Source organism: Polyodon spathula, chromosome 5, assembly GCF_017654505.1.
Source record: "Polyodon spathula isolate WHYD16114869_AA chromosome 5, ASM1765450v1, whole genome shotgun sequence".
Taxonomy (NCBI): domain Eukaryota; kingdom Metazoa; phylum Chordata; class Actinopteri; order Acipenseriformes; family Polyodontidae; genus Polyodon; species Polyodon spathula.
In genome coordinates this window covers 61973325-61994690 of record NC_054538.1, presented here as the reverse complement: position 1 = coordinate 61994690, position 21366 = coordinate 61973325, and the positions used below count along the sequence as shown (strand labels likewise).

The window sequence follows — 21366 nt, the reverse complement described above, 5'->3', positions numbered from 1 at the left end:
AAAAAAAAAAAAAAAAAACACAAAATTTAGCTTAAATCACTTTTAACCTACCATGACAAACTGACAGAGCTGGAATATCTGTGAAAACTCATTGCACATGCTAGATTGGTGGGGGAAGAGAAAGAGAACAAGAGAGAAACATTACATACATTCAGCATTATGATTTTTGTGTAATAAGCACCAAACCAAATTTAGACTCCTCATACCTGTCTTTTAAATGCTTTGCTTTCACCTGGGTCATCTGTCCACTGGAGAAATCAAAGACCTCCTCACTCAGCAGCTTCAGAATGATCATGTTGTTCTGGCAGAGGCTTTCACTGGTCCTACTGGCTCCCACAATGTCACTTATAAACGTTGGCCAGTGTTTGGGCCACTCCTGTTTCAGTATCTGCAAACAAAAGGTTGGTGTAAATACTGCAAAGTGTTTTTTAGTGTTACTGTTCATTTGAGTGACAGGAGTTTAAATATGAATTTCACCAAATAGAAATCATGACACATACCTGAACCAGAATCATGTTCAGTTTCCCAATGTAAACCTTCTCTTTCTAAAAGAATAAAAACAAAAAAAGCCAATACAACCATGTTTATATTTGGCTTTTCACATCAATATCACTATAAAACATGCTTACTTTTTGGAACCAATGCATTTTTCTTTAGGCACCAATGCAATTTTTGTTTGTTTCAAATTCTCAATTGTTCTTCGTATAGAGACAGTCAAACCTTCTGCTGACCTGCCAGACTTGTCTGTTACACAGCTTGATTGCCAGGCTGTTCACTTTGTAGAATGTGGCTTTGATTGGTGTTGCAGATATCACTCCCTCAAGACCCACATTTCCAAAGCTCCTTACAAAAACATTTTATTTGTATTTATTTCAAAAGGACAAAAACCATCTAAAATACATTTAAGTACCATATTACCTTAAAATTAACACAGGCAGCATTTACTATTTAACTGTTAAAAACAGCTGCGGACCTTATTCAAGGGCGGCAGTAATTAGAAGTACTACAGTATTCGAAAGGCACCATTTTTTATTGCGTTTAAGGTATTTGAGGGAGGTGCATATTGAAATTTACTTCTGCGGATACAGCTTGATCAGGATGGCGAAGTCATCCTGCAACTTAGCTTTTAAAATGAAAACTGTTGAGCAGGAAGATCAGAAAGGGATTTTTTTTTTTTTTTTTACACGTTTCATTATTTGCGGAGTTTGTGCAAGGTAGCATTGATTAGAAATCTGACGTCCGAGTGCAGCGCTTATTCAAGGAGCTGCGGTAATCATGCAATAATCATGTGATAGCGTATATCACGTGTTCAAACAGTAATAGCTGACTTTTTAAATCTGTCTTCTACATTTAACAAGTTTTGATTAGATGAAAATAGAAAAAAAACAGTTATGATCTGCAATAAATATACCTGATGTTTAATTTATAAAATGACTTGTGTTATTATAAACTGTTAAAAAATAACAGCTTCAAAGTTGCTAAGACATCAAGGAGTTGAAGGAAAAAAAAAAAAATTCACTCTGGAAATTTGGTAACCCTAAACTACACGGACAGTGTAAGAAACTGAAGCTGATAGAAATTGGGTCAGACACCAAAATTCAAGCCGATCTGGGCGGATATATTCAGTGTTTTCTCAAATGACTATGTAATGACTCCTGTAGAATAGTGCAGTGTTGCAAAACTAAATTCCGCACTATCCTCCTACTGTAGGCAATCAACAAATGTATTAATTAAATTAGTGAAGTGCTAGCCCAATGCTTTCTTCCACAGCAATATGTAAGAATCTAGCACATCCAATTAACCAGAGCAATACATCAATAGCCGTCGTCTTTCAAAATACCAATTTGTCTTGCAGGATATTGTATACTTCCAGATCACAGACCATATAAAACAAACTGAGCGCACTTGCAAAGTGGGTTGAACACAAACAAACTTGGTACTGAAAAATGTTGGAAAAGGACCCGCCCCCCAAAAAAATTCAGCTTGCATCCAAACAAACTCTGTCCCTTTGCTTCCAGAGAAGTGTGAACAGCAAGCAAATTGACAGACAGTGCTCCCCCTTTATACCACTGTAGTCGGGTGCCACAGTCAAGAGACTGTGCTGTTTGTGTTCCGCCTTAAGAATACTAGTGTTATGGAGCAAATGGGAGTCATGACCGTACCGCCTTATAACCTGTTCCGCAGTATAAAAGGGCCGCCTTAAAGGGGAAGCACTGCAGATTCAAACAAAACGAACCAGACTTAGTCGGTCTTTAAAACAGACCCAGTTTGAATGCAGCCTAAGTAAACTGAGACAAGACTGGCAGGTTCACAAAAGGCTCGACGGTACAGTGGTGCAGTTTAAGGACAGAATGCTGTAGTTACATATCTAAGAAAATTGAACATGACCAATGCAGCTACCCAAAGATCACTAGGAGATCAATCATAGCCAACAGAGGCTGAAAAGGAGTTATATGCTAAGTAACCTCAACATTTGGAAAGTTTGTTTACATATGTTGCATACTGTATTTGTGAAGTTCAGTCTTTGCTTTAGTCACCATGTAAGCAGTTATCCAAAAATAATTTCACAAAAGTTATCTACAAGACTATTGCCCATTGTGACAAAACATGGTTGAATATATTAGAAAACTGTTTGTCACAGATGTAGATCATGGTGAAATACTGATGGCTTTATTTATGCTACTGCAGGGAATGCATTTTACTAACACACATTGGTTGCTGTAAGTGAATAATTCAGATATGTAAATAACTGGGAAATAAATGTATATTTAATTAAAGCAGAATAATGTCCAATATACATTCAAAAGGAATGGGAAAAGTCTGGTAACCAGGAAGTGATCAATCAGCCCAAATGACCACTTCTTCATGCCTTGCTGCTCAGAGCCATTTTCAAACAATCCCTGTGCCTGGAACTAGTAGCAATATTTCAGTCACGTTGGCATTAATTTTAGAAAAATAAATTATTCCTTAAATCATGAAGATTTAAGAGATTGTATATTTTGTACAAAAGGTTAAGCTTTTTACCTCTACATTTGTTGCATCAGATGAAGTCTTGATAATCAAACCAACAACGTATTTTTTTATTCCTGAAAGCAAAGAAACATCCAAGGTGAAAGACAAAATATACTGTTTTGTTTGATATTTATCATGTAATGGTGAAAAGCTACATGGTATATCCAAAACAACTCACACATTATACTGTTGGGACAGTGCTTTCATTCAATCAACTTTGTAAAATCAGTACTGAAAATGTTTGGTTTGCAAGTTGCAAGTCACAAGTCACTTACGATGGGTTTGGTCTATTTTAAGTAAAACCAAAATGAAAGTTTAAAACCAAACAACTGAACTGCATTTGTGTAGCCAAGGGAATGGGACATACCATTATTACACATTTTTTAAAACTATGACAAATATAGGGTTATTGCATCACTCATACCAATATATTACATAATTAGACAATGTAGAAAGCATAAAACATTCATAGTTAAACTATATTTTCCTATTACCCCTCCCCCTTGTCACCACAGTTGGTTGCTCATGGCAAATCACATGCAAATCATATCAGAGTAGAACTGCAAGGTTACGCAATATTTATACACATGACTCTGGATAAGGCCCCTACACTTGAAATCAGTCTATATGCCACTAGAATGCAGCAACAACATAATCAGACAAACTAAACTAATTTCAATACATGCACAGTACATTAAGCTACCTTAATAAAAATAAACTGACCTGCTTGCAGAAGCATTTAATTTAAAACAGCTTCCAGATATTTGTCTGCAGCATCACTTTCATTTTGCAGCTTTGCCTGGTTTACTGTTTATTCCAGTTTCAAAATGATTTGGAACCTCAAACCTTGTATTTTCTTTCAATACTTTAGTATTTGACTGTTTCAGTCAGTTTAGCAATGTTACTTAATTTCTTTCTATTAGGTCTGGACAGAGCAATTTAACAGACACAAGACAACTTTAATTTTTTAACACAAGCTTCCAACTTAACTTTTTCACTTAAGTGTTTTTTTTTTTTTTTTTTTAACAAAAGTTAAAGTTTAAGTTAGGGTATGCAGGATGAGTTTGCATATAAAAACAGCCCTAGAATCTGAACAGACTAAATTTGAAGCTGCAGTTCTCTACTGAATGGTGTCAGAATCAATCAGATAAGCCTTGTTTTGATATGGTTACATAAATCAAAACTTAAGAAATGTTAATATGCAGCAAAGTATGTGAGCTCCAGAAAACAGAAAAAATGTGGTTTTGGTTTTCTCTTTTGTCTGTATTGTTTAATTTGGAATTGAATGCAAATATCAGTTCTGATTTTGGAAATTCATAACCACTGCACCCCTAAAGCAAAGTTTGTTATACAGTACACAGCACCAAACCCAGTTGCTAAATTGCAGTAGAAACACCTTAAACAAACGTACATAATCAAAAAAAAAAAAAAGTAAATAATCAAACAAGGACAGAGTTAAGTCCCATTAAACTTTTAACAGATGATGGACTACTGCTTGCTAAAGTTGACTAGCGCTGATGTTCAAAAATGAGAATAGCAAAAAGATAATTTGTTGTTTTACGTTCTCTTTTAGAATCTAACACCCACACACACACACACACACACACACACATATTTGCCCCGGGAATTAATTGGTTGAATCAACCTGTATTTCCAGCTCATGAAACATAATTAATATTTCTCAAAACAGGGTATTTTGAGGAAAAACAATACATTTTTGCTGTGAATTGTTAAAACAGTCCAAGACAAGTTGCTCCTCTTGGCGTTGTTCTCTCTGGTGCACTGTTTCAATAACAAATTTTTAACAAGCAGCACAAATATTGAAAAAAAAGCTGAAAATGACATCTGGCTCTACACATGCTATATCACTACCCTTAAAGCCAGAGCATTGAATTTGAATACAGAATTCTGCTACATGACATGTAGTTACAAGAGAAATTGTAAAAAATGATGTGCATTTTATTATGTCAGTTATACTGACCCTAGTGTACAAATAGCACCCATTTCCTGTTTCTCTTTTTTTCTAAATTTGGTAATTAAACAGTAATAACAAACATATGGTTTCATATGTTTGTTTCAAGGTTGGGTGATTATTGAATTGAGTCAGATGGCATTGGCTTAAATAAACTAAGTCAGGTATTTACTCAAACTTCCTCTTAAAAAGGAAGTATGGGTGGTTACATTTTTGGGGTCTAAGATTTGAAGACCCTGAAAACTGTTCGGAAGTTAAGGAGAAATTATCAAATCAAACACCACAGATTGAAATAAGTGTCTGCTGTACCTCTATTGCAAATTAAACTTTGTGATCTGCACCACAAATGGGTTTTACTGAACATAATAAGAAATAGTCTCTGGGATCTTTTGATGTTGATAGGTTAAATACCAGTTCATCCACGAGAAACAATCACTCAAGTGTATAACAAAAATCTGGGGTTTCATAGCAGACTGTCACTAATGTAACCTTAAATAATACGTCATAAGAGCCCCCCAAATTAATTTTATTACCTTCACACTGATTTCTGGGAAGAATCTTCCATCTCGTTTTTATAACCGTTTCCAAGATTTGCAGTGCATAGTACTAGAATATAACAAAAATATAAAAAAAAAGTTAGGGGATTATAAATCCAAACTCATTAAACACAAGCATTGTACTTGTAAAAACACATACTTGCTTTTAAATTATGGTTTGCCTGAAAGACCACATGGATTTTTACATGTGCAAAAATGAAAGTTACATTTCTACAAAATAATAATAAATTACCCTTTTTACAACAAATATCATGCAGATTTCATGATTTTCCTACAAGCACCTACTTTTACATCAAACCATGAAGAAGTCCTGCTGTTTATCCGGGTTCACACCAGAAGGTGAAACTCAGGAAGAGAAAAAAAACAAAACAAAAACAAACAACAAAAAAACAAACAAATCCAATAGCCAGATTGGCTACATACCTATCAAGTCTGGAAGCCAGAGAAACAGTACAATTAACTTTAAAAAAACAAAAAAATAAAAAATACCACAAGTTAATTTCTGGCAAGCAACCAGACTTTGAAACTTAGCAAACCAGACAGTACTGAAGGATCCAGTTACTAGTCTTCCTGACAACCTGGTCAGGTGAATGTACAGAAGGGGCTGTAGACCCCTTAACTAAGTAAATAAAACTGGTTTTCACCTTGAGCTGGTGCTCCTCTTAAGGAACAGCAAGACAACCCACAGGTTTACTTATGAGTTCAGGTCCGTCCCCCTCCCTCCCCCTTTTTTTTTTATATTTCTATCAATTAAAATTTAACATACATTTTTTAAATTGTTAGTTTTTAAAATTGAAATTAGGATAACTGGAATTTCAACCTTAGGGATCAATTGATTTAACAGAAGAAAAAAAAAACTACTAAAAAAAAGTTATAGCTGAAGTTCAGTTTGCAAAGCAGAAACATTTCAAAACCTACTGACAACGGTCAAGGAGTGGCATTTAAAAAGGTACATTTTATCAATATAACTTCAAATTATGTTCAAGATTAGTGTGTATAAGGAGAATTCTGCTGAAATTAACTTCTAAAAGAAACGTTAGGAGTAAATCTTTACTACTGCACCTTTAGCTCTATTTAGAAAAATAAAACCTTAAATTAAAATATTACAGTTGGTAATGCTGATAAGGCAAAATTATTTTTATTTTGTAAAAGAAAACAATGCAAATACAAAAATGAAACAGAAATATAAAATTGATCCCTATGGAAGAAATGCCTGCAGCATTCTAGGTGTTATGAAGGCTACCCAAACCTACCCCCTCCCACCGCCCATGAAACAATACAATTGATGAACAGAATTCAGTTAAAGGGAATCAAAAGGGTAGACCTTGTGGAGGCCTGCCGTCAAAGCCTAGCTGTGTCAGTTGCACAGGAAGACACCCCGTTTCTTCCTATTACAAGCAATCAACATAATGGAACATTAATATTAATATCAAATAGTAAACAGATTTAATAAAAAAAAAAAAAAAAAGAATTTCATTAAAAGCCCAATGTCAGTGCTAAATTGATGCACTATAAAAAATAATTTAGATAATTTAAGAAATGTTTACCTTTTGTTTTCTTTCTGTTCCTCTAACCACCTCAATTTTCACAAGATACAAATGTGTGTTTTAAAATACTGTTGACAAATCAACTCAAACATTAGTAATGTCTGTCAGTAGAAAGTGCAACATTTACAAGTAAGCAAAAAAGCAAACACTGCCATTTGCCACTACTTTGAGAAAGTCTAAACAAATGTATAGGAATTCTTTATAGCCGTTTCACCTAAATATTTTTTTAATGCACACATACATGTGTGTATGCTGTATTGATTGATTTTTATATATTATTATATATATATGATATATATATAATATTATAATATAATATTATATATATATATAATATCTATATAATATTATTATATATATAATATATATATAACTTACCTTAGTTTACTAACAGAGTCTTTAATACCATCATCTAATATCACACTAGATAATATATGTAATATCAGATATATTATCTAAGTACACACACACACTTAAGTTGTATGTGTGTGTATTATATATATATTAAAACTTATATATATATATATATATATATATATATATATATATATATATATATATATATATATATATATATATATATATAAATATATATATATATATATATATATATATATATATAATTAGTGCTGGGACGAACAAAGGACTTTCATGTTCGGTTATTTGCTCATAGGGAGCATAGCCTTTATTTTACAACAAGCCCTTACAATATGTAACACGTTAAACATCCCAGGAGTAAAGAATAAGTTGTGCAGGCCTTACTTTACCTCACTGAATTAACTGCAAAACATAGGATACCAAACAGATCAAGTTAAATGCTGTTTTCTTTATTCCCCAAATATTACATAAGACACCGCATTCCCCCCCCCCCATTGCTTCACAGTAAACCGTGGCCATAGACACATTTTCATAAACTAATAACACAAGGTTTACTTGTGCCTTTTTGTAGCTGAACAAACAAACTGAAATTTAACTAGCACTTCAAATAAATCAAAACGTTAGAATGGCATTGTAAAATGAAGGCGAACAAAACTCACCGTTTTGCTTCTCATTTATTACATTCCACATAACTGAGTTATAACAAAAAATATATAATATCAGGGCTAGAAGTTCACTTTAAGGCAGTAGTGAGGATTTGCTACCTGCCTGGAAAGTAGGTAGCAAAATGGTCTTATTCAAAAAGTTATATATAAAAATAATTTAAACAATAATCTACCTACTGTTTTAAATAGACTGAATAACCCAAACTATCACATAGTAGGCCTATATTTGAATCAAAGTATTTATTGAAACCACCTTGTGCTCGACGAAGTAATGGAACTAACGCAATTCCTTTTCCAGTTGCATTTTGTTTTATCCCAAGTTCTACAAGGAGACATGGAACTCCAGGTTTGTGTCTGCGGCTGGAGCAAGGTGACAATGGTCAGGGGTTTGAAGATTCATCAAGGGAGAATGAAATGCTTGAGGGAGAAGGGACAAGGGCCTCGCATTGATCAGTACTTCTTACAAAGTCAGTCAAGTCAGTCGAATGAAATCCAGCGACAGGAAGCAAACCACAGTTCGTAGGATATCAGCACCTCTGTCATAGACGTGAGGAGGACTTGCGTGGATACAACTAGTGATGAACCTAATGATCCTTGCGAAACCGATCAGACGAACCAGCGTAAGAGAGAAAAGAACCTCAACGGGCACAAGCCTGGAGTTAAATGGACAAGAGCTTGTGAGAAAACTGCGTGGGACACAGTAAACATGGATCTCTGTTTCACTTTGGAAAGGTTAAATGGAACAGTTGAAAAGAAGCTGGATAAATTTGGGGACATCATCTACGCATATGGAAGTGAGAGGTTTGGGATAGAAAAAAGGAAAGAAAAAGTACAAACTATTCCTGGACAGTCTAGACGGCAGCAAGAGATTGAACGCTTAGTTAGAGAAAGGAGGCAGTTGAGGAAGCAATGGAAAAAAGTAGAACAAAGTCAGAAGGAGGGACTCAATCTGTTACAAAGGGTCATAAAAGACAAGCTTGCAACATTGTGCAGAGCTGAGTGCCTACGGAAACGCTACAAAAAGAAAAGAGCGTGCGAGAACTAACTTTTATAAAGATCCATTCAAATCTATAAAGAAGACATTCAACAGCGAGAAAAATGGCACACTAAAATCATCTAAGTTTGAGCTGGAGAGATATTTGGAGGAAACATATACAGATTCAAAAAGGCAGGAGCCTATGTCAATTCCTTCAGATACTCCACCTATCAATCCACCCAAATACCAAATGGAAGACTGAGCACCTAAGAGGAAAGAACTAGAGCAAGCTGTAAAAAAAGCAAAGGCATCATCATGTCCAGGGCCTAATGGAGTTCTATACAGAATATACAAGAGTGCTTCAGGAGTTCTTCGAATCCTGTGGAAATTGATGAAAGTGGCATCGGAAAAACAGGTTGTACCAAGAGCATGGCGCCGAGCAGGTGGAGTCCTTACCAAAAGAAAAGGATTCTACAAGCAATTGGTCAGTTTTGTCCTATTTCCCTATTAACTGTAGAAGGCAAGATTTTCTTCAGCATTACTGCTCAGAGATTTTCAACCTACCTATTAAAGAACTGCTTCACTGACACTTCAGTACAAAAAGTGGGCATTCAAGGTTTCCCAGGATGCTTAGAACACATCAGCGTAATCTGGCAACAAATTCAATCAGCAAAAAAGGAGAGGAAGGAGCTCCATGTGACATTCCTGGTTTTGGCTAATGCATATGGTTCAGTGCCACATGAACTTCTTCGGGCAGCATTTGATTATTTCAGCGTACCGATGAAAATTTAGTGGAACGCCTACTTTGGAGATTTACAATTTAGTTTTTCAACTTCAGAATTCAGCACTACATGGCAATGCCTAGAAGTTGGAATAATGGCAGAATGTAACATTTTTCCACTGGCTTTTACCATGGCAATGTAAGCAATTATAAGGGCATCAAAACGGGTAGTGGGACGAGAGCACTTGGCTTCTGGAATGCGACTACCACCAATTCGAGCATACATGGATGACATGACAACAATAGCCTGCACTAATGGGTTATTGGGCAAATTAACCAATAACATTGAATGGGCAGAAATGCAATTCAAGCCCACTAAATCAAGGAGCATCTCTATAATTAAAGGTAAAAGTAGTAGATAAAAGGTGCTACATTAATGGTGAGGCAATACCAACAGTGTCCAAGAAGCCAGTGAAAAGTCTAGGGAGATGGTACGATGGGGATCTAAAGGACAAAGTTTGTGTGGGAGAAGTTAGACAACAACCAGTCAAAGGGTTGAAGAGCATAGACAGCAGCTCTTTACCAGGCAAACAAACTCTGGTGCTTTCAGTTTGGTCTACTGCCAAGACTGCTGTGGCCACTGACTGTGTACGAGGTTTCCTTGACAACAGTTGAGAAGCTGGAAGCTTTAATCAGTTCATACGTCAGGAAATGGTTGGGAGTTGCCTCAGCAGATTGGGACTTTATGGTAAAGGAATACTGCAGCTACCAATCTCTGCTCTAACCGAGGAGTTTTAAGTGCACCAAAGTCCGACTGGAAATGACATTAGTAGATTAACGTGACAAATGCGTAAGGGAGGCAACACCTGTGTTAAACTGGAAGAAAATGGATGGCAAAGAAAGCTTTGGAAGATGCTAAGGCTGCCCCTCGAATCGGGAGATATTTTGGGACAAGTTCAGCATGGAAAAGGAGGTTTTGGTCTCAGTTCAGCTCCTCCTACATGGCACAAGGCAACCCCGGCTCAACGGAGGAAGCTGGTAGTCAATGAGGTGCAAAAGCAGGAGGAGAGGATCAGGTGTGTAAAGGCCATTTCCCAGGCCAAGCAGGGAGAATGGATGAGATGGGAGAGTGTTGAACAACGCAAGATCAGCTGGCAAGACCTATGGACAATAGAACAGAGCAGGATCAGTTTCCTCATCAGATCAGCATATGATGTTCTCCCATCACCACAGAACCTAAACCTCGGGGTGGGTGAGGATCCCTCATGTCCTTCGTGTTCATTACCTGCAACATTAAGGCACATTTTGACAGGATGCAAGCTGGGTCTTAGCCAAGGACAGTTTACTTGACGCCATGGCCAGGTGCTGCGATGTTTGGCCTTAGCATTGGAGGACAAGTGCAACCTGACCAGTAAGTTGCCACCAGTTCCATCAAAGCATTACACACAAAAGACAATACAACCACCAAGAAAAGGTGTTAAAATCAAGCCTCGTCCAGGACAACTGGAAGCTGCTAGAGACTGGAAGATGCTGGCGTTTGTTGGTCAACGGCTTATTATTCCACCTGAGATTACCACCACTAACCTTCGACCAGACAGTGTCTTGTGGTCTGGATCAGCACGCCTTGTTCATCTGGTAGAGTTTACAGTGCCATGGGAAGATGCTGTGGATGAGGTGTATGACAGGAAGAAACTTTGGTATGCTCAACTAGCTGCTGAAGCGGAACTGCGAGGATGGAGAGTCCGAGTTTACCCAGTGGAGGTGGGTTGTCAAGGATTTGTGGCTCACTCTACAACCCGGTTTCTCATAGACATCGGGTTTAGTGGCCAAGAGTTGCGTTGCACAGTGAACTACTTATCTGAAGCAGCAGAAAGGAGCAGTGGTTGAGACAAAGATTCTGGACGGGGATCTCAAACACAATAGAAAGAAAGCAACGCTGATGTACAGGTAAGTAAGCTGGGCTGAGCTGAGTGGGGGATGGAGGGGGGTGATGCTGGGACACCAGAATCACTGTTGAGCCCTCTTGAGATGTCGTGGGCTAGTCAACGAAACAGAGGATAGAAGGTGCCCACTTGAAGACCCAGAGATGTACCCTACTTAGCTCAATCCAGACGGTTGTCATGCTGATACGCTGGGGAGACCACACTGGGTTGATCCCCGGAGCCAGCATCACAGCCATCGTGCGTGCTGATGCGCTGGGGAGGCAAAATGAGCTGATCCCTGGAGCCAGCATTACACTTCAGCAATCAACACCAGACAGAAGGATATCTACATCAGATGGAAAACAACGCAAATGGATGGAGATGCAGATGGATCACACTAGTTTACTGCAAAGCTACGTCTTAGTTGGTGCTTATCTTGGCGAGAGCAGAGTTCAAATGAGCATGTTCAACATCTACTCTCATGTAATGGAAATCAAGAATGCAACCATATCTGTCATCTAAGAATTTGATATACCATCAGTATGGCCAACTACTTTGTTTCATCGGTGCAAATTAAGTGGTACAAAATTATCCTCTTATTTCTCCAGTTGATAACTGAGATTTCACTAACTAACAAATATACACCTATAAAAAGACAGATGTAAAAAATAAACAAAGTGTGGAAAAATATCATGCATTGTATGATTTTATAAATTTTGTTCCAACAACCAAGCTGTTTTGAAAATAAAAGCTAATTCCAGCATGGTACCGCTACATTTAAAAAATTCACGCAATGTGTTTGACTAACTTTGCATTTTCACTGCATTTTTAAATGCTGTACAATTTTGAAGAAAATAACTAAGTAATAACAGAATAAGGGGTATCAACCAAGGTTTAAATAAGTTTAAAAAAAATATGCTAGGTTTGTTTATTAAAGTGTGACATTAGTTAGCCATGTGTGTATATACATATAACATTGTGTTAAAGCACAAGTTTCACTAGTTGAACAGAAGTATGCAAGGTAGTGATAATCTATTATAGAAAGAACACACACAGATAAAATTAATGCACCTCACGATTATACTTTGTCTATTGTACTACTGAAAACAAGGAAGGCATTACTTGGATCACGGTAATGTTACAGCTAGCTATTTTCTCATTTTTTTCAGTCAGAATTTTGATAAAGTAATAACTGACCTATTATGTGTTCATTTTTTAGCGTGGGTGAAACCAGGGTTAACATTATAACAAAATAATCTCCATGACAGATTAAATTAACATTTTAGACACTGAATAAACCGAATATCTTGTAATCTAATAGCCTGTTATCTTATAAACTTGTAACATTTAACAGTAATTTAATTTCACTTTTGGTCTATAAAATAAACTTCATACCTTTAAACTGTATCCACATTGTTCTGTACTGTAGGTATTTGTATTCGTGATGCGCACTTCCATAGGAGCCAAAGTCACACACGCTGTGTTCACCGGCCCTACTATTAGCAATGGTTTCCCGCTTTATGAAAGATACCAATAATGTACGTGCTTTTCCAAAAAACAAACAAACAAATACCGGTAATTACGTACGTGTTCACTCTGGGTTGGTCACATACTGCAGCATAAGGTATCAGAAAAATTCTACTGCATAAAAATAAAATAAAAAATAGTAGCAAATTGAGAGTTTTGGGTAGCAACATACTACCAAATAAGTTATCCCATGAGATTCTGGCTTGTACGGCACAACGCATTTTTGTCCCAGTGCACGACCATAATCTGGTTTGTTTACTTTTTGCTGTCAAACTTTTAAAAAGAGGCTCAAGAGCTGCTGTGTTGATCCTGTTGTTTTTGTATATATTAATCTCACTGAGCTCATTTATTTATTTATTTATTTATTTTTATAACTGTGCGCAAAACTGTCACGCAATTCACGTTGAACCATAAACAGTATACAGTTATTATGTAACTTGTAGTCTAATAAACATAGGTTTATGAACGTAAACTAAACTTATAAACACTTCGTTACGGTTATATATATGTATATCATTTATATATTGTATAATATATATATATAATATGTTTTTTCGGCAACGTCCCTAGGGTATATTATAATATATATATACTATATATATATATATATATATATCTATATATATATATATATATATATATATATATATATATATATATATATATATATATATATACACACACACACACACACACACACTACCGGTCATAAGTCTTAGAACACCCCCACTTTTCCTGTTTTTATTGAAATTTAAGCAGTTCAAGTCCAGTGAATAACCTGAAATGGTACAAAGGTAAGCGGTAAACTGCCAGAGGTTAAAAAAAAGTTTAGGTTACCAAAAACTGAAAAATAATGTACATTTCAGAGTTATACAAAAAGGCCTTTTTCAGGGAACAAGTAATGGGTTAACAACTTACAGCTGTTCTGCAGCAATGGAAGTAAATTAAGCCTTGAAAGTTGATGCTAATAATTCCTACAAGTGTCACAACTTGTTGATTACTTACAAACCCTCTCGTCTGTATAAAAGCAGTGTTGGAACAGACTGTGTTACTACACCCTCTTAAGCATTATTTGGACAGTATTGTACTGCAGGAAGCAGTATATTGCTATCATAATGGCAAGAAAAAGGCAATTAAAGAAGACAAACAGACCATTATAACCCTTAAGTGTAGGTCTTTCCTTTAGAGAAATTGCAAAGAAAGCCAAGGTGTCAGCGAGTACAGTTTCCTACACCATCAAAAGGCACTTGGAAACTGGAGGAAACTCTGACAGGAAGAGGTCTGGCAGACCCAAAGCCACAACAGAATCAGAAGACAAGTTTCTGAGAGTCAACAGCTTGCGTGATAGGCGGCTCACAGGACAACAGCTTCAAGCACAGCTTAACACTGGTCGAAGTAAGCAAGTCTTAGTTTCAACTGAAGAGAAGACTTCCAGCTGCAGGTTTGACAGATTGAGTGGCAGTAAGAAAGCCATTGCTCAGATGGCAAAATAAGAAAAAGAGGCTTGCCTGGGCCTTGAAGCACTGCCAGTGGACTACTGAAGACTGGAAGAAGGTCTTATGGACCGATGAATCAAAATTTAAAATCTTCAGTTCATCACGCAGGGTTTTTATACGCCGTTGAGTAGGTGAAAGGATGGTTCCTCGGTGTGTGACACCAACTGTCAAACATGGAGGAGGAAGCATGATGGTCTGGGGCTCTTTTGCTGGATCCAGAGTCGGCGACTTGCACAGAGTGAGTGGCACCCTGAACCAAAACGGCAACCACAGTATTTTGCAGTGCCATGCAATACCCTCTGGTATACGCCTAGTTGGTCAGAGGTTCATCCTACAGCAAAATAATGACCCAAAACATACCTCCAGGCTATGTCAGAACTACCTTAGAAGAAAAGAACAAGACGGTAGGTTTCAAATCATGGAATGGCCAGCACAGTCTCCAGACTTAAACCCCATCGAGCTGGTTTGGGAAGAACTGGACAGAAGGGTGAAAGAAAAGCAACCTACAAGTGCAACACATTTGTGGGAACTTCTGCAAGTGTTGGGAAGAACTTTCCGAACAATATTTGACTTCCATTGTAGAAAGAATGCCATGAGTGTGTTCGATTGTTATATCTGCAAAAGGTGGCTACTTTGAGTCAAATTTTGATTAAATTTTTGTTAAACAAAACTATTCCATGACTTCTTTTTTTGATTTCCAATTGTTTATTTGTTCTATGTTTAATTTCAGAGTACATTGAGACATTAAACTGCGTAAATTTCAATAAAAACTGGAAAAATGGAGGTGTTCTAAAACTTTTGACTGGTAGTGTATGTGTGTGTGTGTGTATATATATATATATATATATATATATATATATATATATACACACACACACACATACACACACACCTTTCATTACCCCAGGGTAGTGCTGTTCCCTGCTCTCTTATTTTACGTAATGAGAATATTCATCATTGCTCACAAATAACCAATAAAAACCAAATACAGCTTTGTACACAGGTGGATTCTCACAGCTTAAACAAACAAAAAAAACAAGATATAAAAGAATTGCAAAAAACACTAAAGATAATTATTATGGTTTTATTAGAATGACAATAAGCTACAGTAACAAAACATGCGATCGTCTTGTTCCTCACTAAATGCAATACAGTATTTAACTATTTTGATCTCAGTTTTGAAGGATACAGTCAGCGACACAGATGACAACTACATATTTTTTCACCTTTAAAAAAAAAAAACAGAGACAAGCGACAGCAGCATGGTAGCCTATGTATTCTCAAAATGGTTTTGTTTAAACTTATTTATAGTTTTCAAAACTTTATGCAAGTTAAGACTTATTTTTTTATGCAACTCCAGATTTATAATCATTTGTAACAATACTGGAAGATTACTTTTGCAATGTACTGTGAACTATAGAAATATATCCAGTAACAAGGTTTTGTTATATGTATTTCAGGGTACCCCATTCAGTCCCATAATGTACATGTAAATTTGAAATCCAGAATTTTATTAACCAACACTTGAAATGCAAGGTCACTGACTATTAACTGGATCCAACAATTGCTAAGCAAGATTATAAAGAGTTTGTGTTGACTTTAAAGTTATTTTATAAAAAAAAAAAAAAAAAAAAAAAAAGCAGGCTTGAGAAAAAAGATCTGAACCCAGGCTGATACAAAGCTCTATTGCTGATGGACACAAATATGAAAATATAACACATGGTCCAGATAACAAGCAGACACCCACTTTCAAACCAGGGTAAAACTATTTAGTTTTTATAGGACCAGTATTAAAGCATATTAAGGTTACTTTATGACTTCCTCGAAGTATGAAATTCTATAAAGAATTATTCCCAACCAGATTTCTTACTTTGGTGTTCATATTCTGGGAAAACTCCAAAATGGTGTCGACTCTCGTCCAAGCATCTGGATGTTCTTTCAAATGAGTCAACACCTCCTGCGCCATTCTTTGCTATAAAACAAAAACAAAGCTTAATACTGCAGAGTGCTGTGGAATAATGCACTAGACTTTCACCTCAGCTAAAACACAATTATTGATTTCTACTTAGCTTGGCAATTGGCGCTAGGTACCTTTGGTAGGCACTGAGGCAGTCTTGAAAAAAAATTAGGTAAAGTATTGGACAGACATGGAGACTAAACTGCTCCTTCAACCTAAAAAAAAATGTAGCAGGTGGTTACAACTATTAAGATTGACTGACAGACTGTTTACTAAGTGAATTGGAGTAATCAAAGTTAATTTGATTAGTAACTTATAACATTAGCTGAAACAGTCACCCTGCCTCCCCTCCCCATAACAGTTTTTTGCAGAACACTAGATGGGCATGTTATTAATAGTACATTTGCTCCATTAAAATGGCACCTGTATTAATTATTTCCATTAAAGCCATAATACGGACTGATGTAAAAGACCACTATTTTCAAAAGAGATTTTATTTGCTTTGATTCAACTTGTTTTACCCTTCTAAAAACAAGCAGTGGCTCAAAATCAAGCAAACTATTTTGAAAACAAGTTCTCATGTTGCGCAATATTAAAACAGCCATCAGCATATTAAAATAACATGTAATTGTTTTTATTGTAAAGATTTTAATACCAGTTACAAACCCAACACAAACATTCATATATTTCAATATAAATTTTACCTGTGGACCTTCACCATGGTACAAACAGTTCACCACACTGTCTAGTAGGTTGATATCCAGTTTCTGGCTGAAGTCCAGCAGCTGACGAGCTGCATGGTCTGCTAACATTGTCATAATTGCTGGCATAGATTACTGTAAGAAACAAATCCAGTGATCAATGTCATGTGAATTAAACAGTGATTAGGGCATACAATTCCAGACAGCTGTTAGTCCACAGGTCTTTCAGGACATGAAACATTGCAGCACATAACAAAACTTCTCAACTTTTAATATTCAATATCTATTGTCATCTCTTGACAAAAACAGTCCAGTGATTTGCGGGCAAACCCCAAGTAAATAATGCTACTAGGATACAACAGTCAAATAAATTAATCAAAAGCATTTCTCACTGCTGAATACAAACTCCCACCTAGAGACTGTTCTGAATATCAAATGCACAGTACTGACATTTCAAATGTGAAGTAAGGTCTGCACTTTAATGTTAAACTCACTAAAAATAGACCTAAGAAAATGAAGGATGTACAGTGGCCCTGAAGTGCAAAACACAAATCGAAAAACCCAAAAGAAAAAAATGCAAACTGAAAAACAAATACAAATTTGAAAGCAAAAAACTAAAAGCAGAACACACAAATACAAAAAGCGCACAACACAACAGAAATAAATCACGAAGGAGACAACTCCACAAGATACCTCAGCACAGTCCACCTGTTTCTGGAGAAGTTGAAGCTGTTTCAAAAGCGCAAATTGAATCTTTAGTAACTTAGTTGGCTTGTGGTATATTTCTATCAGAGTCACAACTGGTATCGCAATGGTAAGCCATACCCCCCCCCCCCCCCCTCACTTTTTTTGACAAAAGAAATGTGCACAGTGGAGAAAAGGGGCGCTTGTAATATAGCACACAGAGTTTAGTTGTAGTCATAGGTGCTGGCAAAACCGGTGTTACAGGTGCTACAACATCTAGAGACAAAAAAATGTTTCTTCAGGTTTCAAAATGTGTCAGATCATGACTGCGGGACAGGGATACATCAACCAGTTCAGTGGCAGACAGACAGCCTTTCAGTGTGCAGAGCCTTTCAATTTTGCTGTGAGAATCTTAATTTCGCCACCACCAAAAAATGTAATAAAAACAAGGCAACATATTAAAGACTCTCCACAGCAAAGGCACTAAACTTCAAATGTAGTGGCTTTAATAAGAGAACACCTTTCTTAAACTCACATTCAAAATCATAAGTTTATTTGAAAGAGTTGTATACTACTAGTGTTAGAAGTTGGTTGGAGGTGATATATCTGTCAGTAGTATTGCAACGGTAAGTATCATGTTTACCATAAACTAGTTTGTCCACAGTAGCTGCGGTTAAAAAATACTGTTTTGGTTTGAAAAAAATAAGTTTGATTTGTTTTTTGTAACTCTGAAAAGTTTGGCTTCGATGCCTGTGAATTTCTAGCTTACCCCTGATATACACCTTTGCTATTACTTAACATTCAACAATGATGGCCGCACAAGTTATGAACTCCACAGAACTGTACATCTAACAGCACATAGTATTTGCCCAGTTTGAGGACATAAAAAAACAACTAGGAAGTGCACTTGCATTTAAACCATCAATATGCTGTGACCCAAAAGTAAACTTTGATCTTCGGGTGTTGAAATTGCAATAACCCCAACGTCATCGTGTAAAACATTTTTTATTCCTTTTGAAAACAACTAGAAATTCACAGGCATTGAAGTCAGCATTTTGAGCCACAAAAACAAACTTAAAAATAAAAATAAAATGTTGTCTAACAAAAACAGTTATCACCGCTATTACTGTACATAAACCCATTTATGGTAAACATGCTACTTACCGTTGCGATACCAATTATAACCGACATAAATATACCACGGCCAACAAAGTTACAAAAGACTCAACCTGCGCTTTCTAACAACTCCAACTTCCCCAGAAACAGGTGGAGACCTGGGGGTGTGGCCTTCATCGTGATGTACAACTTCTGTTGTGTTTTCTGCATTTGTATTTTATTTGTGTGTTTTGATCGTATTTGCATTTTCTGATTTGTATTTGTGTTTTTGTATTTTTCGATTTGTATTATGCACTTCAGGGCCACCGTAAGGATGTCAGCTGAATTGAAATGTATTGTTTAGGATTGCTAAAGAGGGTGATGTGAACAGCTGAAGCTGCAGGTGTCACCGGTATATTTTGAAAATAAAAATGTAAGCTTTAATGCAGTGTTGTTATGCCGTATTAAGTAGTGTCAGTTCCAGTTGTGGTATCATTTTCAGGACACATCATGTTCTAGTGTTAACAAACGAAACTGGTCTCAGTTGGGAGAAACCTGTTGCCACACACTCACCCGCCCTTTTTTATTATTACAAAACGGTACTTAAACAGCAGTACATTCTGCTGTTCAGTTGAATAAACAAAGCAACAACCAAGCACAAGGTAGCAGTTACTTTTTTTATAATATCTAATCGACAACAGAAATATATATATAGAAAACAAAAACTACACGTGTGTGCTGGTGGTTTCACCAAATGTATTTTTTTGTCAATGCCATGCATCTAAAAAACTCCAGTTACCCTGTGAAACACGTAAAATCATGCTTGATACAATAACACCAATTCTAAATATCCTCAAGCACAATAACTTACTTATGTACGATTAGGGGAGAGAATTATGGCCTTTATCAGTAATGCAATACACGTTTTGTCAGATAAGATGCCTTAAAATAAATCACACATACCATACACATTATACTCGCCACAAATACCGCCGGCATCAGAAAAAAATACACAAAATATTAAGATTCATTGATAATTCTGTTTACATCTTTTTTTTTTTTTTTTTCACGGATTAATACCAACCCCTCCCTCTAGAACAGGGAACACGTGATACATATGGACATTGCAATGCTGTCGAAAACATTTCCAGAAACTTCTACATATTTTTAACCCACAATCACAAAAAATACGTTAGTTGTACTGTCTTTTGATGGGTTTAGATTTTGTTGAGATTTAATACTCGCAACCACACTTGTAGTAAAGCGTCATCTCCACTGCGTCCCCACACGGGCGTTCTGACTGGTGGATCCACTTCATTCAATTTTCTCATAAGGCCTTCCCTTTCACATTATTACACACAACCCACTATGAGTTTTAATAATACACACACAGAGACTCCTCTGCAGTTCCTGAAAAGCAGTATTTATGCATTGTTCACTTACCTATGTTTTAAACAACTGCCTCTCCTGTTGGTTTTATTTCCACCAGTGGATGACAAAACAGTAAAATAGTTTTTAAGTCTGCAACGTGAACTTACTGGTTTCAATGGGTGGTACACAAACCACAAATATCTGGTAAAAAAAAAAAAAGCCAGATCAGTTTTAAAATGAAATCAATGTGGCTTTCTAGCCAGATAATTTTGAAAAGATTCAATACCGTGTTAGTATTTCTGTACTGTATTTCCCAGAATGAGTATTGCCAGTAAGAAGCACGACTGTGTTTTCTTGCAATAATTACGGCACGCTATGTAACATGTTATTCCGGCTCATTTTATGAAACAAAATAATCCTTGATTTACTTTTTTATTTCTCTTTCTGGAATATTTAATGCAGCGGGGCGGTTTAAGTGACTGTAAGCCTGCGCTTCTTCTTCGCTCAAGCAACAAACTCGTAACCGGTTGAAACCGGTTCAGACTGGGAGATTCCATCTCGGTTTAGTTTTCAGCCGATGGCGCCGCGGAAAAGTTTGGACCAACGTCACGCCCATTCCGAGATTTGATTGGCTTAGGTGCAGTTACTGACAGCTGGGGTGCTTTTCTATGGGGTACCTCGGCTGTCAATCCTTTTCAATTCTTGCAAGCGCCCACAGTAGTTTCTCCGCCCAGTGTTCAAAAAAGAAGGCTGGAGTACAGGAGGAGAAATTAATTCCATCTAAA

At 36.5% G+C, this 21366-nt stretch overlaps 1 protein-coding gene across 3 annotated transcripts in view; it reads right to left on the bottom strand.

Moving 5' to 3' along the window:
- LOC121316138 (exportin-1) overlaps positions 1 to 21134 on the bottom strand; it is a 32030-nt gene extending 10896 nt beyond the window's left edge. The window contains exons 1-9 of one of the 3 annotated variants that reach the window (XM_041250954.1): positions 21010 to 21134; positions 20654 to 20782; positions 17435 to 17566; positions 16644 to 16745; positions 5518 to 5590; positions 3025 to 3086; positions 501 to 545; positions 207 to 388; positions 52 to 100 (exon numbers count right to left, since the gene is read on the bottom strand). In XM_041250954.1, the coding sequence (XP_041106888.1) occupies positions 52 to 100; positions 207 to 388; positions 501 to 545; positions 3025 to 3086; positions 5518 to 5590; positions 16644 to 16745; positions 17435 to 17560 (639 nt within the window). In that variant the 5' untranslated portion in view covers positions 17561 to 17566; positions 20654 to 20782; positions 21010 to 21134. Of the gene's footprint in view, positions 1 to 51; positions 101 to 206; positions 389 to 500; positions 546 to 3024; positions 3087 to 5517; positions 5591 to 16643; positions 16746 to 17434; positions 17567 to 18124; positions 19344 to 20653 lie in introns of those variants that run through there. The other 2 variants (XM_041250953.1, XM_041250955.1) reach the window with 2 other exon arrangements.
- Between the last annotated feature and the right edge of the window lie 232 nt (positions 21135 to 21366).